The sequence below is a fragment of the Miscanthus floridulus genome, chromosome 19, assembly GCF_019320115.1.
Source record: "Miscanthus floridulus cultivar M001 chromosome 19, ASM1932011v1, whole genome shotgun sequence".
Classification (NCBI taxonomy): Eukaryota; Viridiplantae; Streptophyta; class Magnoliopsida; order Poales; family Poaceae; genus Miscanthus; species Miscanthus floridulus.
In genome coordinates this window covers 35,195,115-35,221,041 of record NC_089598.1, presented here as the reverse complement: position 1 = coordinate 35,221,041, position 25,927 = coordinate 35,195,115, and the positions used below count along the sequence as shown (strand labels likewise).

At 46.0% G+C, this 25,927-nt stretch overlaps 2 protein-coding genes across 3 annotated transcripts; one reads left to right on the top strand and one right to left on the bottom strand.

The window, feature by feature from the left end:
- The first annotated feature begins 17,044 nt into the window (after nt 1–17,044).
- Nucleotides 17,045–18,235, top strand: LOC136527364 (protein DMP8-like). Its single transcript, XM_066520071.1, has one exon. It carries the CDS (start codon nt 17,539–17,541, stop codon nt 18,166–18,168), a length of 630 nt encoding a protein of 209 aa, XP_066376168.1. The 5' UTR covers nt 17,045–17,538; the 3' UTR covers nt 18,169–18,235.
- Nucleotides 18,236–18,387: 152 nt separating this feature from the next.
- LOC136527363 (beta-1,3-galactosyltransferase GALT1-like) lies at nt 18,388–24,420 on the bottom strand. Of its 2 annotated transcripts, XM_066520070.1 has the most exons (9): nt 24,129–24,420; nt 23,164–23,235; nt 22,180–23,076; nt 21,592–21,827; nt 21,089–21,370; nt 20,488–20,616; nt 20,220–20,399; nt 19,286–19,393; nt 18,388–19,042 (listed from the first exon to the last, which is right to left on the bottom strand). In XM_066520070.1, exons 3-9 carry the CDS (start codon nt 22,946–22,948, stop codon nt 18,833–18,835), a joined length of 1,914 nt encoding a protein of 637 aa, XP_066376167.1. In that variant the 5' UTR covers nt 22,949–23,076; nt 23,164–23,235; nt 24,129–24,420; the 3' UTR covers nt 18,388–18,832. The 2 variants fall into 2 exon arrangements, with proteins under 2 accessions (XP_066376167.1, XP_066376166.1); XM_066520069.1 differs by having other exon boundaries at nt 22,180–23,319.
- Nucleotides 24,421–25,927: the final 1,507 nt, after the last annotated feature.

The following is a 25,927-nucleotide window of genomic DNA, read 5'->3' as shown; positions in this document are numbered from 1 at the left end:
CAAAAACGTGATTGCCGCATTCCACCCGAGCAGGTGAACTCATAGACGACAGGCGTTTCGAAAGCCTACTCTCCCAGGACTCGTGCGTGCAAGTACTAGGACGGAGAAGCTTTGGGGTAGCTGAATATGTGGTTGTCTTGGAAGCGAAGAAAATGATCAACGGAGGAGCCAAGATTATAAACCCGCGGCCAGGGAAGTGAACGGGCGCAGAGGAGATTAGAGGACGGAGAAGACGTGCGGGCACAGAAGGACAGAGACGGTAGTAACAGGCGAAACTTCCATCATGAAGCCACCACTAACACAAAAAGGAAGTAACTCTCGTAATTATGTGATTTGACTGGCCAAACCCATCCGTCCACTCGCAGCCTATCTGCCACGCCACGCCCACGCCCACAGCCCCGCCCGGCCAGCGGCGGTGGCGCGCACGTGCGCGTGGCACACCAACATCCTTTTCTCAGCTTCTTAATATAGATAGACAATGTCCAACCATATAAACTGAGTCAACGTCAAGTCAAAATCTCATATGGTATTAAACCATAGATCACGCATGGATTAATATGAGCCATAGAGTTTATTTGGTTTATTAAATATTATATGGGTCAATCCCATAATATATCCAATAATCCCCACTAAACTCTATGGTTCGTTGTAAGATAGTCTCGAAACCACATTTCTTTGATATAGCAGAGTTTCAATGGAGACTGTTAAGTTAAGCATCTGTCTAGAACAGAAGTTCCACTCATTCACAACTGAACAATGGCCTTGAATTGACAGTTTTGTGCGAAATGAGTTTCACCAAAGTTCTTTCATGGTACTAGGCTGCTACAAGCACCCCCTCTGTTTTGAAGCATACAAATCACAATTCGATGCCTTTCATGAGTATATAGAGATTACTCATATCTCATAGACTGTGACTAGCAGTCGAACTCATATAGGTGTGTTTCTTCTAGGATGTTTTGTAGGTCAACATCCTTGATTAAATAAGCCACTCAGACCACATTAAGGAATTAACAAACCTACCATACAACATAGGAGAAATAGTGCATCTCATAACGATTTGGACTTTAATGTAAGGGGTTTCTCCATCAGTCAACCACTAGCTTGTTTCTCCATCCTACTTCACGGGATCTGATGTAGACAAGGCTCGATCTTCTGATAGGTATGATAGCGTCGATTGGTGGAGACTCGACGTTCATGATCTAGGCTTTGAACCAAGACTGCTTCGAACCCCCGCAACCATTACACCATTGCTCTGTTGGTTATCAACCACGCGAACACGATTAACCTCGTCGAGAAGGCTTTTCTGCAAGCGAATCGAGAACACAAGCAAGAACGGGATAAACGCAATCTAAAATTGCAAATAAATATGAGGCTTATGAAAACAAATTCAAGTCTTTATTCGAAAGGACTAATCGCCATAGGCGAACAAGATCAAGAACTGGGGCCCTGGTTCATAGCAAACAACCTTGGCGGCACAGTTACAGCAAAACAATGTCTGTTTCACGAGAAAATCAAGAACAAAACAAAACCCAAACCCTAAGGAGAGCAACGGCTACTAATTATAGAGTCTTGGGCGTCACCCCCTAGACGTGCCCCCTAATGGGCCCAAACATGATATACGGTCCAACGGACCAAAAGACGGTGTCGCAGCACCCTAGTAGATTCTGGACGCTGACTTATTTCGACGATTCCCGTTGATTCCGAAGGGCTTTTGACATGAGACTACTTGCATTGGCTTCCTTATCAAATTACCATTCCATCCATATGTGGATCGTCAAAAACGGAGCCCGAATGCGCCTGTGTGACTAGTTTTATGACAGACTAGTCCTGGAACCCGAGATGGGCTCCAACTTTAGTTGGACTGTGCCTCCACCATGAGAAAGATGAATTGGACGCCCATGCTGGACCTCCTCCTCTCCTTGGCTTTTATGCAATGAAGTAGTGATGTCCTCATCATCCTCCCTTTCTTGAATTGAAGTCATCCTCGACTGAAGTAGATCGTCTCCTTCATTGGATGACAACAACGATGGCCCCAGAAGAAGACGTTTATCTTGGCGCCCAATCCTTTGAAAGGTGGCTGCCATGGTAGCCTCCCTGCTTGGAATTCATCCTCCTTCTCCTACAAAAGGTTAGTACCAACAAGAGGCATAGCACTAGAAACAGGACCAAGTGGACATATAGGCGATATACAAGTTAAAGCATAACATGGTTCATTATGATCAGCAAGAGCAAATTTAAGAGCAAATAAAACTTATTTTATGTTACTTGATGGTTTATTTGCTGGTTTACTAAAGTCTTTATCATGGTCTTTCTTTTTCTTTTTAGCAAGCTCCTTTTCATATTGCACAATTTCAGCAGGAGTTAAAGGAAGTAAAGCAATGATCTTTCCTTTAAACATAAAAGTATATCTATTTTGCCTACCATGATGTACAACATTATTATCATATTGCCAAGGGCGGCCTAACAAAAGTGAACAGGCTTGCATAAGCACGACATCAAAATCAGCATAATCATGGTATGATCCGATAGAAAAATGCACACGAGCAGATTGTGTTACCTTTGCCTTACCACTATTGTTGAACCACTGAACATGGTATGAATTTGGAAGAGCATGTGTAGATAAACCAAGGGTCTTGACAAGCTCAAAACTTACCAAGTTATTGCTGCTCCATCCATTAATTATAGTACGAACACATAAATTACTGACAATGAGGAACATTTGAAACAAATTATGGCGTTGTAGCTTGTCTACTGGCTCAACTTGTGTACTCAAAACACGCTGAACAAGAATTGATTTGTAGTTTGCAATGCATGCCACACTATCAATTACCTCATCAGGATCTTTAGCAACATCAGGATCTTCAACACTATCCGCATATTTATTTGCATAAAGATCAGTTACAAGTGCAAATTCATTCTCTTCATCACTAGTACTAGCATACCCACCATCATCAGTAGCAATATATGCTCATTTACTGGGGCATTCTTTAGCAATATGTCCCATGCCCTTGCAGCGGTGGCAAACAACTTTAGAAGAGCTGCTAGAGGAAGGTGTAGCAGATCCACTAGAATGTGTGATTGGAGAACTCTTCTTTATAGACGTTGGTGGTGTCTGCACATTAGAAAATTTACTCACCTCGGTTGGACATGAAGGAGTGGACAGAGTCGTGGAATGCCTAGGTTGTCATCCCTGTACTTCCCTTTCAGCTTTAAGAGCATAATGATATAATTGGGAAAATCTAGTCCATTCTTTATAGTCAAGAACATCCTGTATTTCACGACGCAAACCTCCAAAAAATCTAGAACACTTATCCATTTTATCTTCCTATATGTTACTACGTGCTAGACCAATTAAAAGCTTCTGATAATATTTCTCAATAGTCTTACTACCTTGATTTAAACGTTGCAGTTTTAATCGCAGATCACACTGATAATATGGAGGAACAAATCTCGATTTCATTCGTCATTTAAGTATAGTCCAAGTTTGAGGTATTTGAGCATTAGCATTAGCATTAGCATTTGCATTAACATTATTGCAAATATCATTCCACCAGAAAAGAGCAAAACTAGTAAACTCACTAGTAGCAAGTCTAACTCTATATTCTTCAGGTACTTGATGGGAGCTAAATTTTTTATCTACAACCATCTCTCAATCTAAATATGCTTTAGGATCAATAGAACTACAAAAAGAAGGTATCTTAAATTTGGTTTTAGAGAAAGGATCATTATTACCTTGGTTATTACCTCCCATACTGTGTCGGTTAAAGTTCAACCGATTACGGTTACGTGCATCCTTAGCATGTCGTTGAGCTTTGGCTTCAGCCTCCGCGTCGCCATCCTCCTCCTTAGAGAGATCATCATCTTTAGGACGTGGTTTGGGATGTCATTGTTCAACATCTTCAATTCTCTTGGCCAAGTTGGTGATTTGTTGAAGGATCTCATTGAACTTGTGTAAGTGCAATCAAGCCCTATTGTGGGTTTTGGCATTGATGACCACCAAATTAGAGAACTAATGAGGTTTATCGAGATGACAAGCAGGGAATCAAAGAATAAGGATGATGTACAGATTACAGGTGTCCTAATTACGAAAGGTGGCTAGACCCAGCTCAAAAGAGGTTTAAATTCTTTTATGTTTTGAATTTGAGTTTAGGGAAAGCCGTACTATTAAGAGAGATTTTAGGACAGTTGGTCAACTATTGAACCAGATGCTCAAATTCACAGATCTACATAATCTCACCTAGTCAAAACAGCCAACCAAATTTCAGATCATGTTACCTGTTTTGGCTAGGGCGGTAGTGCCGCCCTTAACTGACCGTTGGACTCAGGGGGTATTTATACCCCTCAGGCCCGGCCCACAACGGTCATCTTCTTCACTGAGTCACTCTGCTTGAAAACAGATAGAACCAAAGCTCATCCTTCTCCTCCATTGTTGCTCCTCCATCCCTCAAGCAAATCCTTGATTCCAACCATCAAAACTTGAGAGAAAAGGCAGCAAAACTCGATTGGAGAGTAGATCCACTGATTCTCAAAGTCTAAGAGCATTTGGTTCATGTTTGGCCGGTGGTTCTAGGGTTTGTTACTCTTGGAGCTTGCTCCTAGCCGGCTAGGCATCGCCCTTGTGCTTACCAACTTGTATGGCAGCCTTGGGAGGTTTATAACCTCATTCGAAAGCTAAGAAATCACCCCTCACTTCAAGAGTTCACTCTCTTGATTTAAGAACGAGGGTAAGGCAAGCCTTTGTGGCAAGCTCAAGCCTTTTGTGGCTTCCTCAACAACGTGGACTTAGGCAAACCTTAGTGGTGAGCTGAACCACGGGATAAATCCTATGTCTTGTGTGCTTCGTCTTTATTATACTTGCTGTTTACTTTAGTGTTAGCTGTTGTTAGGGTTTAGTTGCTCGATTTACATTTGTGTGAAGTTTCTGTGGTATCCAGTCTTCGAACTGGATCTTGAAGTTATATTGCAGGATTAAGCAGCTAGTAGGGTCAGGTTCATATCTGTTAAATCTCAACTATGTTAGATTATTTTTTGTAGAGCGATAGTGCCGTCCTATAAGGCCGGCAGTGCCGCCCTCTGTTCTAACAGAGTTTTGAGTTGAATTTTTATAGGCCTATTCACCCCCCCTCTAGGCCTTCTTTATCTTCCTGTAGATCCTACAACTTGTCATCAAGAACGACACGAAGCTCATTCTTGAAAACACAGTCATTGAAATCTGTAGGTGTGTCCCCATTTCCTTTGCCGCTGCCTCTGGCTTTTCCTGACATGGTTAGTAGAAAGGAGAAGACAACACAAATAGTATTATCCCTACCAACTACTTAGGTTGTGGACAAGGAAAAACAAGGGACTCAACTCTCAAGCGTCTTACCACGGTCTTACAAGTGTTCTTACCAAAGCAACAGGCGGTGCAATCGGTCGATGACTATGATACCGTTGTAGCTTGAGTGTAACAGTTGCAAGGTGAACATGTACTTAGTTAGAAGAAAGTGGAGCTTAGACAGGCACAATATAGTAGCAAGGAATAGTAATATTCACAACTGAATAGCAAAGCTGAATAAGTATCCCGAGTACTTGTCTTAGTTGCTGGCCTATTAATATTCTAAGTACCAGATGTATCAAGTGATGTGAACAGCAGGAATATGATTAGGAACAAGGCAGAAATTAGCACATGCAAACACAGCTCAAATGGCGCTCTCTATGTGCTCCTCTAGATATTATTCCACTTTTGCCCCTCTCTTTTTTCTCTATTTTTGGGATGTCGTTGTTTTTTTGGGATTATTAGACTTTTTATTTTTCTTTTTTTGATATTTTTTTTCACTTAGGAGCACAAAAGAAGTAACCACAAAAAATATGAGATTAAATAAGTGAAAGGTGTGGCATGTGGAAAATTCAGAAGTCATGCTCGAAATCGATAAAAAGCTTGTGACCACAAAAAGATGATCTTGTGACCAGTTTTTGGCCAAAATAAAATTTTCTAAACCCAACAAAGCAGGGGATGGATGGATTCAAAAAAAAATTCTGATCGATTTTGATATATGGAACATCAAAATCCGAGTTCGTATATAAAAAGTAGACCAGTTTTAAGAACTGACTCCGAATTAGAGGACAAAACAGGAACAATACGTGCAAAAATTGTTGCGGTGGCTATGGATAGATATAAACAGTGAAGACAAGTGTAACAAATTAGATGACATGGACTAGGGTTTGATGGATACAAAGGAAACATAGCAAGACTTGAAGGTGTTCATGGATTATGATAAAAACAAAGGAAAAAACACAAACTGGACTAAAAAATAATCTAAAACCAGCAATCAGAACTTGCCCTATGACACGAACTCAACAACGCGAAACAGAGACGAAATTGCACAGCACAAAGAGGCTATAGGACATGAAATATATGGTGGTGTATATATATTTTGGCTTTTTATGGACTATAGGTAATGCAAAAGCAGTAACAATCTAAAGGGGAAAACAAAGTTATACCTAACGGACAACAAGGTCTCTGATACCACTTGATGTAGACAAGGCCCGATCTTCCGATAGGTATGACAGCGTCGATTGGTGGAAACTTGACGTTCACGATCTAGGCTTCGAACCAAGACTGATTCAGACCCGCAACCATTACACCACTGCTCGTTGGTTATCAACCACGCGAACGCGATTGACCTCGCTGAAAAGGCTTTCCTGCAAACGAATTAAGAACACAAGCAAGAATGGAATGAACGCAATCTGAAATTGTAAATAAATACGAGGCTTATGAAAACAAGGAGTTCAAGTCTTTATTCAAAAGGACTAATCACCACAGGCAAACAAGATCAAGAACTAGAGCCCTAGTTCACAGTAAGCAGCTTTGGCAGCACAGTTGCAGCAAAACGATGTCTGTTTTATGAGGAAATCAAGAACTAAATAAAACCCAAACTGTCGACGAAATATGGTCGGTAGTCTACCTAGGGGTATGCCCAAGGTAGTAGATTATCGGCAGACAGGTACGTAAGCTATGAACGAGATGGTGACGCAAGACAGACATGAGATTTTATCCAGGTTCAGCCGCCGTAAAGGCGTAATACCTATGTCCTACGTCTGATTGTATTGCTGTATGTAAATGAGATCTGATAGATCCTCCCCGCTAGGGGACCCCTACCTCTCCTTATATACTCTGGAGGAGGTAGGGTTATAAGTAAAGTAGCCTATTTGGTATTATACAATGTCTTACGGTGCACGCCGAATAGCGCCGTGCACGCCTTGATTTTGTGGGCTGGGCCACCTCCGATGGTACGGCCCATGTATTGGGGGCCATACCCCCACAGCTAGTCCTAGAGCCTAACAGTAGGTGACGTAGTCACGTGGTGCCAGGGTCATAAAGTAGAAGACCAGCCAAGCAAGCAGCCAGTTCCCAAGCGTAACCTCGAGATGAGAACAAGCACATTCACCGTAAGGTGAAGTGTACCCACTTAGTCCCTGAGCCTACTAGAAGATAAAGAATGAATCATGTAGCAGGGTCAAAGAAGTATGAAAGCTTGCCGATGTCGTCTGTCATGTGCGTATCAAGACCCCAGACGTGCTGCCCAAGATTAGCACCCTGATCCGAACAGCATGGAGTAGCTTGATAGCACACCAATGAGACGTAGCAAGATCCGAGCACTGAGGAGTCCCTAGCATAGTTGGCGATGACCGAGAACCGAGGAGCGAGGAGTCCCCGACGTCGCTGGCGATGACCGAGCATCGAGGAGCGAGGAGTCCCCCGGCATCGCTGGCAACGACCGAGCACTGAGGAGCGAGAAGTCCCCGGTGTCGCTGGTGATGACCGAGCACTGAGGAGTCCCTGGCATAGGCGGCGATGACTGAGTACCGAGGAGCCAAGAGTCCCCAGCGTCGTTGGCGATGACCAAGCACCGAGGAGTCCTCGGCGTAGGCGGCGATGACCGAGCACCGAGGAGCGAGGAGTCCTTAGCGTCACTAGTGATGACCGAGCACCAAGGAGCGAGGAGTCCTCAGCGTCGCTGGCGATGACCGAGCACCGAGGAGTGAGGAGTCCCCGGCGTCGCTGGAGATGACCGAGCACCGAGGAGCGAGGAGTCCCCGGTGTCGCTGGCGATGACCGAGCACCAAGGAGTCCCCGACGTAGGCGGCGATGACCAAGCACCGAGGAGCGAAGAGTCCCCGGTGTCGCTGGCAATGACCGAGCACTGAGGAGTCCCCAGCGTAGGCGGTGATGACCGAGCACCGAGGAGCGAGGAGTCCTCGGCGTCACTGGCGATGACCGAGCACCGAGGAGCGAGGAGTCCCCGGCATCGCTGGTGATGACCAAGCATCGAGGAGCAAGGAGTCCCCAGCATCGCTGGCGATGACCGAGCACCGAGGAGCGAGTCCCCAGCGTTGCTGGCGATGACCGAGCACCGAGGAGCGAGGAGTCCCCAGTGTCGCTGGTGATGACTGAGCACCGAGGAGCGAGGAGTCCCCGGCATCGCTGGCGATGACCGAGCACCGAGGAGCGAGGAGTCCCCGACGTCGCTGGCGATGATCGAGCACTGAGGAGCGAGGAGTCCGCGACGATGACCAAGCACCAAGGAGCGAAGAGTCCCCGGCGTCGCTGGCGATGACCGAGCACCGAGGAGTCTCCGGCGTCGCTGGTGATGACCGAGCACCGAGGAGCGAGTCCCCAGCATCGCTGGCGATGACCGAGCACTAAGGAGCGAGGAGTCCCTAGCATTGCTGGTGATGGCCGAGCACCGAGGAGCGAGGAGTCCCTGGCGTCGCTGGCAATAACCGAGCACCGAGGAGCGAGGAGTCCCTGGCATCACTGGTGATGACTGAGCACCGAGGAGTGAGTCCTCGGCATTGCTGGCGATGACCGAGCATCGAGGAGCGAGGAGTCCCCGGCGTTGCTGGCGATGATCGAGCACCGAGGAGCAAGGAGTCCCCGGCGTCGCTGGCGATGACCGAGCACTGAGGAGCGAGGAGTCCCTGGCGCCGCTGGCGATGACCGAGCACCGAGGAGCGAGAAGTCCCCGGCATCGCTGGCCATGTCTGAGCACTAAGGAGCGAGGAGTCCCCGGCGTAGGCGGTGAGGTCCGAGCACACCGAGGAGTCTCTGGCGTAGGCAGTGATGTCCGAGCACCGAGGAGTCCTTGGCGTAGGTGGCGAGGTCCGAGCACCGAGGAGTGCCCGACGTAGGCAAGGTCTGAGCACCGACGTAGCTGACGACGTCCGTGCGGTGAAGTGTGCCCACTTAGTCCTCGAGCATGAAGAATCCGAGGGCCGAGGAGTAATCGGCGTCGCTGGTGATAAAGCACGAGAGACGAATAGTCTAGAAGACTGGTCGGCGGCGAAGTGAACATTGAGTAAAAATGACCGGCGAACAGTCCGATCAACTGGTCGGCAATAGAGTCCATGAACCAAGCGGTCCGACTAGTTGATCGGTGGAGAAGTCCGAGCACCAGGTGATCTGATCACCTGGACGATGATCCTGCAATACAAACATATAGAACGGGTAGTACATGATGTAAAAATAGATGAACTCTAGAGAAAAATCAGCAATGGTGATGACGTATGCAGTTCGACGATCAGTTGGTGTGAAAATATATTTATATTTAATATAAACCGCCCGACCAGTTAGTGTGTAGCTGAGTCTTTAGCCCTAGCTAGCCCATAGTCCATAACGTCGAGCGCGGAGCCCATGCACGTGTAGGAGGAATAGGCATGACCAAGGAGACGTTGCCGACCACCCATAACGTAGAGGGTAGACGCTCGTGCACGTGTAGGGAGGAGCTGGAGACAGGGCCGTCTCTGGAGGTGTCCGAGCATCATCATGACTGTTCGGGGGTTCAGAAAATCGTTTGGAGAGCGAATATGGAGAAAATAGTTTGGAGAAATATTGCGGCGATATACGGAGACTGGAGAATATTTAGAAAAATATTAAAGCGTGACTTAGCTTTGGATGGAGCATCTGGTCGGCGATGTATGCGTGGCTTTGGCCGAGGTCGATGTATAAAACACACATCCGAGCAGCATTGTATATTGTACGTGTAGTTGGAAGCAGTGTTTCGTAGGCCATAGGGCTGAGCCTGGTAATTCTCCATCAAGGCTTCGCACTCGGAGAGCCGGAGACCCGTTGCGGTGGCTGGTCGGCGATGAACGGAGCGCCCTTCAGGAGTAGACGTGACCATGAGATCCGTACCGAGTCATGCCGGATGACTGGCCTGAGCTGGTCGGGTAGATCTGTTGTGGGTAGTGGTTACCTGCTCGGTAGGTTGATTTTGAATCGAATCTACCAGAGCTAGGGTTTCAGCAAGCTTGGTGCCAACCTGATCGATGGAGTCAAGCAGGTCGGTGTTGTTGATGTGCCTCCCTTTGTAGCGAGGAAGCGAACGACGGGTTGTCGGCGTGGCTGAAGACGATGCTGGTGTGGCCGGAGCTAGATCCAATGTTGTCGGAGCCATAGCTGATGCTGGTGAAGCAGTGGTTGATGCAGATTGGATCTGTGCCTCCTCCATGGTCATGGCGATGAAGTTGTCGGAGCTAGTGGTCCAGGTGATCTGGCCGATGGTGAACGTGAGGCCGTCCGGCGTAGCCATGGAACCGGGGATGATGACCATCTTGTTCGTCTGGGGAGTAGTACGCACACCCTCTACCTGGCGCACCACTGTCGACAAAATATAGTCGGTAGTCTATCTAGGGGTATGCTCAAGGTAGTAGATTATCGGCAGACAGGTGCGTAAGCTACGAATGAGATGGTGACACAAGACAGACACGGGGTTTTATCCAGGTTCGGCAGCCGTGAAGGCATAATACCTACGTCCTGCGTCTGATTGCATTGCTGTATGTAAATGAGATCTGATAGATCCTCCCGATAGATCCTCCCCGCTAGGGGACCCCTACCTCTTCTTATATACACCCAGAATACGGAGTCACCGAGCCCACCGGCACTTAGCCACCATCCTCAGCAGGCCGAGAACTTCACTTGCAATATGTTGGGATAAACCCTGAGTACTTGAATGTACTCAGCTAGACTTACCCGATAGGAGAGAAATAAAATGACTCTCAAGAATATGTAATGCTTATTTGGTGGAGTTGGTTGGATAGCATGACTTTGCAAAAGAGCATTACTATCATAAGTCCTTACTTTCAACATTTTAGTCAATATTTTAGCATCAAATTCAGTGAAGCTTATTATAGCTATATTTGCACATATTCTAAAGCAATCACTTGATTATCATTAATAAGCATCATAGTAATAACCGTATCTAGTTTATCATAATAATCAACATAACCATCATGTTCCATCAAGTATTACTATGATGCTAAAGCTAGTCAAGTTTCTCGCTATCTAGGAGAGATAGCGATTCGAATCGATTGCAACCATCTGGGTAGAAAATCCATAACACAAACCAAGGCATATCGCGCGAAGGCATCCTTAGGTCACCTTTGGTACAATTTAGGAATAGTCATGGGTTTGACCTGAGCCGCACACTTAGGGACCAACCGGAAGCCAAGATGTTCAGACAATGGTCTACCCAAGGTCCTATTTGTGTCCCCGAACATACATCCTCCCCTCCAGTGTGCACGCCATACATCTCAAATTTCCAGCCTAAATTGAGCTACTCGGCTTCACGGTCAGAACGACTTATCTGGCCAGCTAAGTGAAAGGTTGTGTTCAATCTCGACAGAAGGTCCAACAACGGTATGGTCCTTAAATGACACAGACGAGATCAACATAGACAACCATCACCATTTGCATATAAGATCCTATCCGGTCTCTTTTTATATAATAATCACATGGTTATTTTTCATGATAGCAAATATAGCCAACCGTGACCGAGTATCCGCCTATATCTTGCAGGTGACAGGAAATCACCCGGCTTATACTGGTCTAAGTATGGCTAAGCATAAATAGACCTACACATACTAGTGAGGGTCTAGGTATATATATCTGGTGGACAAGGTAAGTCATGCATCAACGGTTTTATCCAACTCCTATAACTCAATGCACAATATATAAAAGATAGACTCGAGTGCATTTGTAAAAAGAGAGGGTAGAAGGCTTAGAATGCTCTAAGGCTTGCCCGGGTTTCAACACTAGGTCAATGTTTGTTAGATGATACTCGTTTGGTGAGCATCTCCTATCCTTGCACTTGATTAGTCCTTCCATCTTCAGGATAGATCCACCAAACACCATCTCCGGGTTCGGTTGCAACATCACATCCTTCCATCCTTCATGTGGTTCATCTAGCGTACCTAGATGAGATGCACAATGCAGATGTATGAATGCAAAGAATGGCAACATGAGATGCATCACATACAAGCATTCAATACAAGCATAAGGTTACACGAGAAGGCATAAACACCTAGAGTTGTTTAACTAAACATCACACAATCTATTATAGAAATATAGCAAACACATCATGCGTGGCACACAAGTTAACTTTCGTTCAGCTATTGCAAGCATTCATCAATCAAAAGTTAATTAAGCTTAGCATCATATTACTAGCAGGTTAGATATAATAAAGTAGGGTACATGTTTACTAGACATCTTAGGTAGATCAATTTACTCTAGTAGTGTCACGAGCTAATACTAACAAACACACCAAATGTGACTGGACGCTGGCATCGGACGCAGGCCGTGCGTTCGGTCAGGGGTTCTAGAGAGGGCAGCGCTTGGCCTCACAACCGGACCCTGCTCGGTGTCGAAGATCAGACGCGCAGGGGGTGCATTAGGTCGATGATGACATACGCTAACATTAGCTCCATATGCGAGTGCAGAGAAGAATGGACACACCGACGCGTGTAGTCACTCTTGACCTGACATGTTTGGTCATCAAAAACCAGCTCTAGATGCTCTCTATTGTTGACCTGATGCTGGTTGGCTCAGAGTTCGATCTTTCACATAGGTGCGTTCGGTCGGTACTTAACTCATGAGTGCACAGTGACTTGACCGTTGGAGATGAACGACTGATGTCGGTGTTTCAAGTAAGCACCGGCTAGTAAATTTGTATATCGCGCGTCTGACCCGGATGGTGTGCTAAGAGGACACAAGAATTATACTAGTTCGGATCGAATGTCCCTACGTCCAATTTTGAGCTGCTCGTGTTACTAGCACTGAGTTTGTAGTAGGGGGTTACAAACTAGCGAGAGAGGGAGGTAGCCCCCAAGTCTCTGGTGTGATGTGGTATGTTTTGTCCGATGAATCGATCCCCTTAGTGGGATGCCCTACTTTCCCTTTTATAGGTCAAGGAAAAGCAGGGGTTACAACCAAAGGGAAGAGGAAAAAAAGAAAAAAGAAATAAGGCTCCTGAAGGTGCACCGTCCTCCTCTTCGCATGGGTCCCGCTGACCCTGTAGATCATGGTGGCAGCAGCGTCGTACTAGGGTCCTATTGGCCGCTGCAGCTTACGTGCGGGCATCGTGCGCCTTTCTTGTCTTCCATTCCATCCAAGTGGATGGAATGGTTAAAGGGTCCCCTAACAGGAGCCATTCGGGGGGCTAGCTGTACAGTGCTAGTCAACTGACGCCGATTGACTAAAGTTGGATGGTGGTCAGGTTAGGAGTTGGCAGCACAGTGCTGGTCTATCGACGCGATGGGCGATGTGAGTTTCCTAGCATGGCCTGATGCGACTGTCAGTCGCATCAGGACATGTCCGAGACGTGCTTCTGGGTGTGCGCTTCCATGCCGTAGTGGTTGAAGCGGTTCGAGCCCTACCCTAGGACCACTACTTTGGTCTGGTAGTAGATTCGATCCCCAAGGATTGGGCGAGGCAGAAATCTCTCCCTAGGAGCTAGGCGAGACAGAATCAAACCCACAGGGGTCGGACGTGGTGGGGCCCTCCCAGTGGGACCGGACGAGGTATGTTCTGGCCCCTGGGGGTCGAACGATGCGAAAACCTCATCCTTGGTGTCGGACGAGGCGGGGCCCTGCCCTTTGGGGTCGGACGAGGCGAAAACCTCATCCTCGACGTCGGACGAGGCGGGGCTCGGCCCCTAGGGGTCGGACGAGGCGAAAACCTTGTCCTCGGCATCGGACAAGGCGTGGCCCAGCCCTTGTGGGTCGGATGAGGCAGAAACTTCGCCCTCAGAGTCGGACGAGGCCATAGTTGCATCTTTAACCATCGGATGAGGCGACATGACGCTCTTTAATCCTTTGGCTCGGATACCTAGGTATAGATATCCGACAACTGAGGTTTGAAGGGGCGCCACATGGACGCCATCCGAGGACTGAATGTGGGGGTGCGTCCAGTTAGGCGAGTCTGGTCAGCCCACGAGCAGAGCAATGACTCTATTTCTGAGGGCATCTATAAATAGTGTTTGGCCAGCCCTAGGCTCACTCTCTTAGCAGTTTGACATACTTGACATCCTTGTGAGCCTAAGCAAACATCTCTCACTCATCTCCATCATTGATTCATCATCATAGTGAGATTGAGAGTGATTCCAAGTGTATTTGCTTGAGTGATTGCATCTAGTGGCACTTGGGGATCGTTGTGGCTGTAGATTTCTTGTTTCTTTTGGTGGTTGCTGCCACTTAGATGGCTTGGAGCAGCGGAGGAGCTTTGGCATATGTTGGTGATTGTTTGTGGCTGGCTCTAGTGATTGTGAGGGGTCTTGCACCTTCCTCTGTGCAGAGCCACAAGGTAGCTCTAGTAAATTATTCATGTCATTGAGTTATCTCACTTGTGGGTAGGTTCTTGCGGTGTCCATTTGTTAGACGAGGTTCGTGCAATACCTCTTAGCCGCTGAACCACCAAGTGTTGGTCGACACAACGGGGATTAGCGTGCCGGCAAGCATATGAACCTCGAAAGGAAAATCGTGTGTCATTCTTGTGATTGGATTTCTTCTGGTGATTAGTTGTCATCATATTGTGATTGGTTCATTCCTCTACATGGCGGTATAATCACTCTACTCACTCCATTATCTTCTTGCAAACTAGTTGTAGCAAGCTCTTTAGTGTAGCTTAGTTTTGAGAGCTTGCTTAGTTGCTTAGTTTCATCTAGTGGAGCTCTTTAGTGTAATCTTGTTGAGAGCTCTTAGTGAGTAGTGACTTAGCTCTTGAGTGTGCCTAGTGATCATAGTAACTAGAATTGTTGGGATAGGTGGCTTGCAACCCTTATAGAACTAGAGCAAAATGCTTTACACCGTTTGTTATACTAATCAATTGCTCTAGTGCTTTGTAAAGTTTTTAAATAGGCTATTTACCCCCTCTAACCATATTAGGACCTTTCAAGGGACATGTTGCACTTTCTTCAGTTGCACGGTCTTGCCGGAAGTAAGCTTCAGATCGACCGTACCAACACCACGTACAGCCGCACGCGCCCCGTTCCCCATCAACAAGGAGGAAGTCCGCCCGACCTGATAAGAAGAAAATAAAGAAATATCAATACATACATGAATATTAGCTCATGTATCCACCCACCAATCAAGTGAATGAAAACTGAAAGAACTGTATGTAATAAATTACCATACCCCGATGTTCCTCCATCAGCCTCAATCATGTTTGTAGATTTCTTCTTGGCAATCCTTTGCATAATGCCCAGGCTTGCCACAAGTGAAACAATTCTCCTTTTCCTTCTTCTTCTTCTTCTTAAAAGGTGTAGTGTTCTTTTGCTTGAGTTTTTGCTGGAATTTTTTCTTGTAGGAGTGTTGAGGATTGATTTTTCTACACCACATGGGCACTAGAACTTCCCTCAACAATTTTCTTGCCATGAACGTTCTTTGCTCTCGCCTTCTCTTCAACATCCAAAGAGCTAATGAGATCGGCAATGCCAAACTCCTGTCTCTTATGTTTCAGAGAGGTAGCAAACTTTGTCCAAGCCTGTGGCAGCTTTGCAATGGTACATCCTGCCACAAACTTATTTGGCAATACACAACCAAAAAATTTGAGCTCTTTTGGCAATGTTTGTATCTCATGAGCTTGTTCTACCACAGAACGGTCATCAACCATCCTATAGTCATGAAACTGCTCCATGACGTACAACTCACTACCAGCATCAGAAACCCCATAGTTGGCCTCAAGTGCATCCCACATCTCTTTACCAGTCTGTAGCGGCAAATATGCATCCACTATGGAGTCTCCTAGCATGCTCAGAATTGCAACCTTGAACGTAGTATCAACATGTTGAAACGCATGCTCGTCCTTAGGAATATGCGGCCCAACAGCTCTAGGTTCAGCAACAAAATAGCAGTGCATAACAGTCAACCATAGAATGCACCTCTGTCGCCACATCTTGTAATGAGTGCCCTCAAAGACATTTGGTTTCAGCAATACCCGCAAAGCCGACTACCGAAAAATGCCTATCACATTTTTGGATTGTTAGAATTTTAGGCAATTTCAGTAATAGTTTAATCCAGAAAATAGCAATAATCAAAAGTTTTGTGACATCATGTATGTGCTTGTGTGATCTTATTGTGACTAATATGTAGAACATACTAAGAAACGAGATTGAAGCCAAAAACCTTACGGGAAAGGTTGGATTGAGAATAACATACCCAGTGGTAGAGCGGATGCACTCGAAGACATAGTGCCTGCCGGTGTAGTCGTCCCGCTCGACACAGTGCAGACGAGTAGCAGTGCCGATCACCGAAGATGGAGTTCCCCAATAGCGAGTAGTCATGCCACCAGTGACACTCCCCAAAAATATGATTGCCGCCTTCCACCCGAGCAGGTGAACTCATACTTTGGAGGCCTACTCTCCTAGGACTCGTGCGTGCAAGTACTGGGACGGAGAAGCTTTGGGGCAGCTGAATATGTAGTTGTCTCGGAAGCGAAAAAGATGACCGACAGAGGAGCCGAGATTATAAACTCGTGGCCAGGGAAGTAAACGGGCGTAGGATGAGATCAGAGGACGAAGACGGCAGTAACAAGCGAAACGTCCATCATGAAGCCGCCACTAACACAAAAATGAAGTAACTCCTGTAATTATGTGATTTGATTGGCAAAACCCGTCGTGTGATTTGATTGGCAAAACCCGTCCCGTCCTGTCCGCTCGACGCCTGCCACGGGCCCGGCCGACGGCCACGCGCGCGCGTGTGGCACACCAACATCCTTTTCTCAGCTTCTCAATATAGATAGACAATGTCCAACCATATAAATTAAGTCAACGTTAAGTTAAAATCCCGTATAATATTAAACCATAAATCACGCATTTAATTTATTAAATATTATATGGACATGTCCATAATATATCCAACACCTGGCAACCTCACACCGTTGCACGGCTTGGGCAGTCGTGCGAGACGCAGGTCACGCATCGATTGCTAGTCTCGGCCAGGAGGCCAGCGCTCTCGCCAGTAGACGCACGTGGCAAGCACTCACGCATTTGAAATTTTGATTTGAAGTGATCGGAAGGAACAGTCATGTGTACCAGCAGTTTGCACGTCATTTGAACTCAAGCACTGCCCAACGTTCGCCAACTACGCGCGCGCCGTACATATACATAAGAACGCGCCCACGGACAGCCGAGCAGCAAACCAACCGCTTGCTTTTCCAGTCTCTGGTAGTCTGGGAACGTCGCGAAAACAGTTCCACTCCACGCTCTCCGGCCAAGAACGCTTCCCATGGACCGCAGTAACGTCGCCGCGGCCGGTGCGGTGTCCGTCGACGTGCGCGGCTGCGGCGGCTCGCCGCCGGCGGGCGCGGGCGGAAGGAAGCGCCGCTTGGTGGCGAGGGGCGTCCAGAGCACGCTCTCCAAGACGTCCATGCTGGCCAACTTCCTCCCCACGGGCACGCTGCTGACCTTCGAGATGCTCCTCCCGGCCGCCTCAGGCGACGGCACCTGCTCGGCGGTCAGCGTCGCGATGCTCAGGGCGCTCCTCGCGCTCTGCGCCGCGTCCTGCTTCCTCTCCCACTTCACCGACAGCTTCCGCGCGCCGTACGGCAAGGTGTACTACGGCTTCGTCACGCCGCGGGGCCTGTCGCTGTTCAGGACCGGGCTCGGCGTCGAGGTTCCCAGGGAGGAGAGGTACTGGCTCGCCTTCGTCGACGTCGTGCACGCGGTCATGTCGGTGCTGGTCTTCGCGGCCGTCGCGCTCGCCGACTACCGAGTCTCCGGGTGCCTCGTCGCCGGGCACCGCAAGGAGATGGACGAGGTGATGGAGAGCTGCCCGCTCATGGTGGGCACCGTGTGCAGCGGCCTCTTCCTGGTGCTCCCCAACACCCGCTACGGCATCGGTTGCTTGGCTGCGTAGAAACAGCAGAGACCAGAATAGAGAGTATGGCAGTGTAACTTTCTTCGGTACCTGTGAATCTGTGATCAAATGGTGTCTTGATCCTTTTATGGTTCATTCATGTTTTCTAAGCACCTGTAAAAACTTGGATGTGATGTGATCCTATCTTAATCAGTACCGATTTGAAATTTCTTCAGACTGGATCATAAAGGGACTTGGGACAAAAAGAAAAATCAGGCGTGGAGTGAACATTGAATGGATTATACAAGAGAATGGCCGTCAAATTGCTTTACATCAGAAGCAAAATGCATTCCTTTCAAAAGAATGGCAAGAGAGACTGGCTCAATCTATCCTAACGTAAACTGCCGCCGCTGTATCCTACATCATAGCGAGATACTATTTTACAAGCCACAAAGTAAGCAGAGCAGTACCCTCCTACCTATGCCAAAAACAGATGTGACCTACATTCTGTCTACGATGCATATCCCCTAGTTTGACTTGGAACTCTTCAAACTGCGGACGAAACAAACTTGAAGATATCCAAAACTTTGTTTGCCTTCCAGTTCTGCAAGAATCCTCTTAGGCGGGGCTGTATATATCAAGAACGTTTTAGCGTGACGGTGTCTGTTCAAGCAATGGCCAACAGCAACCACCGAAAAATAAAGCATGATTTGCAGTATTTCTGTTATTCTTTGCAACATGTTCCTCGTTTTGTTTTCTGAAACTTATCCCAGAGGCATATCATATCCCTTGGTTCTTGGTAGTGAGCAACCACATACCCATCCTCGCATCCTTCAACCAAGATCCTCCCATCATTCTCATACTTGACATCCAAGCCATCCTTCTTCATCTCATTGATCCATATTCCCATCGCGACATCCTCCAGCTTGAACATCTGCAAGAGTGATGATGATAATATCCTATTCAGTATAGAAAGAATTCATAATACCATGACCACAGCGGTTAGAAACCAGCAGCTACTAAGGTTGCGTCTGTTTTTAAGACACTGAGCAGGTCATACATCACAGTATTTGTTATATTTATTGCCTTTAATGCTATCCAAACTGAAGCAACTAAACCGTTCCAATTATTCCATATAACAACACGAAAATAAATTTCCACAGAACTTTGGCAGTACCTTTAACTCCCCACTCTTGTGTTTCCTGTAAACTTCTTTAGCTATGTCCTTTGAAACAATATATCCTGGTCCATGCGCCCATGGAGGATAACTCTCCTCAGGCCATTCCTAATTCAAGCAAAACATTAGTTACAGTTACCACACTTGATCCACCGCACAAAATGACAAAACCAGAACTAAATTATTGAAAATAAGGCAGCAAAATATGCTTAAAAACCAATATGCTAATAAGCAGAGTGACAACCAACCACTAGTTAGTGCTGCAACAGTATGCAGGTGCTTAACCAGCTTTATATGTTTCTCATACATGCATGCAGGAGCCCCTAACCTCCTAATGCTTCTTTTATACAAAACTTGAGCTGCTTAAGTGTGCACTTACGCAATGTCTCAATCCACCATTTATAGAACATTAGAGAAAACACATGGCAGAGCAATGGTCTAGAGGAAGAGCCTTATCATATATATAGAAATGATATTTTGCAGAATCTCTTGATATAAACATATAGCATTTGCGGTCCTCAAACTTGTACTGGGGTGTCATTTAGGTAGACAAACTCTTAAAATCTACATCTAGGTTCATAAACTTGTCTAAATGTGTCACATGAGGTCCAAATCACCCTAATCAACATGTAATTATGTATGTGGCAGTGGCACTCTTGCATGAAGTCTGAGATATCCCCGTTCTCTACTACATGCTCATGGCCATTGTCGCTACCATGTATTGTGCATATAAAATTAACATGTACCATTTGATATGCCACATAGACTAAGCTTGTGCTGATTGGAGTGATTTGGACCTCAAGTAGCACATTTAGCAATTTTAGGGACCCATATGTGCATTTTAAGAGTTTAGGACCTATATATGACACCAAAGAGCATGTTTAAGGACAATTGGTGTATTTTACTCAAGTATATATAATTTAACACAAGTTACCTCAGGGGTTATGTACCACTTGCTATATGGATCTCGATGAGGCTGGGAATCAGAATTGACACGACCATACAACAGTCCATGGCTGATATTGGTTCGGTCGAGGGAAGAAAGTATTTCATCTACTCGAACAAAAGCATCGTCATCAGTTTTCATCACATACTTGGCTGACAGGACATTTGTCTGCAAAGAACACTTGCTTAGAAAATGCAAACATAATATCAAGTGCCGTCTAAATAAAATAAAAAATAATGCAATAAATCAGATATACCCCATAGATGCAGATCGCTATGGTCTTCCAAAGAATCAGGCTATAGTAATCCACAAATGGCATCAACTGGATGTCTCCATATGTTCGCGCTTCATTCCAGAGTTCCTCATTGACCACCTCATTTTTGTGCTTTTAACAATGGAAGGTAGGGCCAGATGAGTATAGACTCTAAACTGAGATTTAATTCAAACTAGTAAAGGGTTGAAAAGTATAACATATAGAAAAGTGACTGGTAAAACCATTATGTTTAATGGCTGTTCAAACAATAGTATTGATAATGATAAACAAAAAAAAATGGTGTGATAGGTTGCAATTGAAAGCAATTCTGTAGAGAAAGCAATCAACAGAGACAGAAATACCCTCAATGGAGTGGTAGTTGCATGCATAATTTGTATCCGATTGACCACAATAGTGCACTCGACATATTGTTTAGGATCTATTAAGATGAGCGATGCCTTCTAGTATGCTATTGTTCTTCTACATCATAATCTGTCTTGTACATACTTCTAAGCATAGAACCATACTAAAAACTAAAAGCCACAGCAACTATATTGTCAAATTACCATAATATAGCTGTCCACTTTCAAAGTTTTATTCTTACCAGGCCAACAAAGAAACGAACTGCAACTTTTCCTGAGCGCACATCATCATACTGCATCCAAGTTCTGCGAACTGCCATTCGGCGTTTGAAATTATTTGCTGTAGAGAAGACCCCAATGAAAAGATCAACAGATTTATTCATGGGCACCAGTGGAGCCTTCAATGTTTCTAAGTCAGTGACATGCTCGAAGTCCTCTGTTGTAGGCAGGCCACTTGCTATCACAGTTAGCAATTTAATATCTCCTGCAATTCTTACTTCACCAACAAACCCTGGATCCAAATCCTGGAGAGATCAATATATGAAGTGTAAATATAACAATAAAATAAAGCAGCACATAACATACTGTGATATCACTAAAAAGAGTGCACAACTAAAGAAAATAGTTTCATGTTAGCATGTATGAAATGACAAATACTTTAGCACATAGGGGGAAATCACTTTGCCTATAAATTGCTGTAGGATGCAAAGGAATGATGGATTATTTATACTTATGCAAGACTTACCTCTCGGAATGCAAACGAAGTGATATGTTTGCCATCTACAGTCATATGTATCCCATGTGCTCCGATACGAAGAATTGCTACAGCAAGATATCCCTGTCTGAATGGAAAATACTTTCTAGGTTCCACTTTCTTCTTCCTTGCAGCTGTCATGGTCGAAACATTTGAACGCAATCTAGAGGGAAGGATTTCTTTCTGGTCCTCACCTACCATGCTACTACATTTTTTTAGATCATCCACTGTGAAACAAGAGAAAGCAAAGAACCGATGTCAACCCTATGAAGAAGATTGTCGCCAAGACCATATCATTTTGTTTAACAGCATATAAGAAATAAAAACAAACAAACAAACAAAATGCATATCTAGATCAATCAACACATTGCAGCTCCATTATCTTAGTAAAGTGCATAGTTATGGAGATATATGTCAGCAACATCAACTGAAAAAGTATTTCATTACATCTTGTATGTGCATGGCTAGCTTCAATACTTTAACAGGTGGATAAAGTAGCCAGATTACAGAAAGAATTACTCATAATATCATGGTTCTTGCATGGCCTGCATAAGATATGGGCCACTGAAAGAAGAGTACCTTTTGCACTGTCCTTAGCATCTGAATCAGGAGATGGGCAACGGTTTTCGGAACCCCAATCATCAGCTATTGTCCATGTATTTTGGACTATTACAGGATCTTCTGTGAGTTTATCACCAAGAAGCCGGACATTGTAATGAAGGACAATTGGAGGGTCTGGTTCACCAGGAACTGCAGCTCCAGTTAACTCTATCTTAAAATTACCCAGAAGACCACCAGGAGTGCCAATAATTGTTATTGAAGAGCCCTGAATCAATCCACAGGGAAGTTTTAAAGAAAACCTATCCCCTAATCTTGTGGCATTCATCCTTCGGATAGAATAAGGGCATTGCTTTCCTTTGTCCTTCTGCTGAATGCTGCCATTAACAGAAACAACTGAATCATCATATGCAAGGGCTGTATTGAGTTCCCTCCATGCAACTCCAGCTTCCTTGATTGCCTCTACTCCATCTGGTAGGATATGGGCATGAGATAATAGGTGTCTCAAATGATTCCAAGAATGTAAAGATTGAAGTTCTCTATCAGAGAGATTTCTGGTAATGGAAAGGTTGGATGCCAAGAGTCTGGTTGATATTACTTCAGAAGAATTCTGTGGATTCTGAATTGCAGGTGGGTTTGGAACATCCAACCAATGTAATTCTGCCGTCCTGTTTTGCTGGAAAACATACTGAAGCGATTTTTCTGCAAGTGGGCTATCCAATATCACATATCTCAACATCAAGATGATGAACAAAGATACAATGACAAAGCCGCCATGCCATTTCTTCATCACTCAAAACCTTGTGGCAAGTTGGCCCGGAGTTTGCATTCACTATATCTTCAATCCAAAGCATCACATAAATTCAGAACCAAACCATCCAATCAGAAAGTTGAACAAATTCCTGCTGAACTGTCACCCTGATGTGGTGTATTCAACAACTCACTCAACGTAACCAAACATTCTCAGGTGTATCCAGAAAGCTTTATAACCACAAGGAAGCGTACCAACGAAACTTGAGGCAGGTTGGAGTGCCCTACCAACCAGAAGAAAACCAGCAGACAAGAATCAACTTTATCCTGTATAAAAAGAAGGTGGTGGCTGCTCATTAACGTTTTCTCACACTGCGCATTTGAGATGTTGGCTGCATAAAAGCATTAATTCTGGTATACAAGGCAAAAGGTTAGGCTCCAGTCACATACTCCCATATGCATACTACTTGCTTTTGTGCATATCAGAGTCTGCAACTAATGGCAAACTCTCAAACCCCGCGGCTAGGGACTCAGCACTCAGCAATCATGCACTACAATTCGAGTAAGAACAAACGTCACTAACTCTCGTGGCAATACATGCCGAATCCAATTCTCGCTTTAAATGGGGGAAGAGTTAAGGCTGACTACGAATCACATCAAGAAACAACAGATAAAACTGTTTGGGGAAAAAAATCAGTAGTAGTAGCAAAACTATCACAACATCCTAAAGGCGGGATCGCGGCTACTAATAACCGAGTTCCAATTACAAGATATTTGCAAGAGGAAAAAAAACGAGCAGCATAGTAGTTTACTTCGTCGAACAAAAAGGTCACAAAAAAATATCGTAAAAAAAAAGGTCACAAAATAGACAGCGCGAATCTAGCGTCACCGCACAAACCGCGCCGACAATTTTCTTTTCGAAGATTTTTTAATTTAAAAAAAATGAAAGAGCATCACTCGGATACTCTTGCACCTTTAGAAATGGGGACGCAGATCACCAAAGTCCCCCGACGAAATCTGGCGCACGCCGACACGCGAAATCAGAAATGAAGAAGCAGGCGGCAGCAAAGCACACGAGCACGCACGCGAACCCCAAATTTCGGAGGAAAATCGCCACACGACAGCGTCATCCTCCTCCACACGACCGCCCCCCATCTCGCAATGTGTAACTCGAAGCCCGCAAAGCACAACTGCACAAGCCCAATGCCAGAACCACTCACCAGGAATCCGCCGCCGCTGCCGCCCGGCCGCTGGGCCGCTGCGACGAGCCTCGCGCGCGCTCGGCGGGGCACTCCTGAGCCCTGCCTAACCCCGCTGGCACAGGCGCCGCCTGCGCGACGGAGCTAGCGAGCAGCAAGGCCTCTCACCGGGACCGAGAGCGAGCGACGAACAAGTCAGGTGAAGGCAGGACAGGACAGGAGAGCGCAGGAGAAGAGGAGTCGAAAGCGGTGTGAGAGGACAGAGGGAGCCTATGAGGAGGCTCCTTCAGGTCCACGCCACGGACCGACCGACAGGCGCCGTCGCGTGTCGCGGGGCCGGGCTCGCGGCTCGCTCTTTGCCCTGCCGTGGCGGAAAAGAGAGGAAGAGTCGCGGTCGGGCTGCGATGCGCGAGGGTGGGTGTGTATTGGGTTGGTGGGTGGGTGCGTGCCGTTGGGTCGGCCGGGTCCAGACTGCGGCCGCGCGATGCCGACTGCGATCTCACTCGCTTGCCACGCTTTGCTTCGGCGGTCGGCGCGGCGCGGCTCGACGGGCGGGTTCTTGACTCCTTTCTCGGTCCGGGAGGTCCCAGCGCCGGAGGAGAGGAGAAGAGCGGCTTTGTGCGACTGGTGGACACGCGGGTTTTTTTTTTTTTTTAAGAAGGGACACGCGGTTAGGGCACTCCCAATGCAGAAACCACTATAGTTTCTATGGGCATTAATTGTACTGCCACATAAGCATTTTGCTGATGTGGCAATGTAGTTATTGAAGAGAGAGAACAAAAATCATAGAAACCGGGTCTAAGTTAGAAACCATGTCTACACGAGAACCAAGACACGAATGGATGTGATTGGTAGCGAATGGAGAGAGAGTGTATGTGATTGGATAAAAAGTTGTTCTGTAGAAACTATCCATTGGAACCATGGTTTTTATAGATAGTGTCTATAAAAATTAATAGGTATAAAAACTATACGTAGTTTCTAGCATTGGGACTGCCCTTATGGGGCCGAGGCCTCTTTTAACTGCAGTCAACTGTGCCAGGTCCCGCACCTGTGGCTTTTTGTCGCCTCGCGTGCCTTGCTCTGCTCTTTTAGGATGGTCATGGGAGCCGGAGCAGGGATGAAAATGGATCGGATTGATATTATATTTGTTTTTATATTTCTACACGGATTTGGATTCAAATTTAAATACGGATAATGTCAACCGTATCGGATAGGATATGATTGAACATCGACATCATGAATATACGATTTGAGTATTTGATAGAGATACGGTATCGGATGTTGAATATCCGAATTTAGATACGGACAAATCTGAACCCCTCTAAACGGATTCAGTCTCGAATACGGTCGAAAAATATCCGTACCATTTTCATCCCGGAGCTTCCTATCCGATGCCTACTCTCCCGGCCAGGCGGATTTGCCACCAACGATGCAGATTTTGCCGTAGGGAGGTGTGTGTACAATCACAGTGTCGCTCGAAAAAAAAGAAAATTCAAACCATGTATGTTTCTAGGTGACAACTAGCCCCTAGTCACTAGTGTGTGTGGTTTTATGGTTGACCCTACGCGGCATGAGTTTGTTCTGCATGGACTCGTCCGGCGATTTTTGGTAGAATCGATTGGTCTTGCATGTTGGCCAGCTGATATGGAATGGGTTGATGACGGTTGACGGATGAGGTCATGCCACTACTTAAACCAAATAGGAATGTAGGTATGGATATAGGTTCGAATCTTTCCAGGACTAAGTGATGCTGCAAACCGAACGCACTGTAAAATACCAAATAAGATAGACTAAAAAGTGACTAGACCGGTTTAGTCCTC

What these genes read in the sequence shown, in the direction of transcription:
- LOC136527364 (XM_066520071.1), top strand. Translation starts at nt 17,539, where the DNA reads ATGGACCGCAGTAACGTCGCCGCGGCCGGTGCGGTGTCCGTCGACGTG.
- LOC136527363 (XM_066520069.1), bottom strand. Translation starts at nt 22,948, where the DNA reads ATGAAGAAATGGCATGGCGGCTTTGTCATTGTATCTTTGTTCATCATC. An exon ending in TTCGTTTCTTTGTTGGCCTG is followed by an intron (nt 20,617 to 21,088) that starts GTAAGAATAAAA and finishes CATTGTTAAAAG; the next exon opens with CACAAAAATGAGGTGGTCAA. An exon ending in TAGCGATCTGCATCTATGGG is followed by an intron (nt 20,400 to 20,487) that starts GTATATCTGATT and finishes TGTTCTTTGCAG; the next exon opens with ACAAATGTCCTGTCAGCCAA.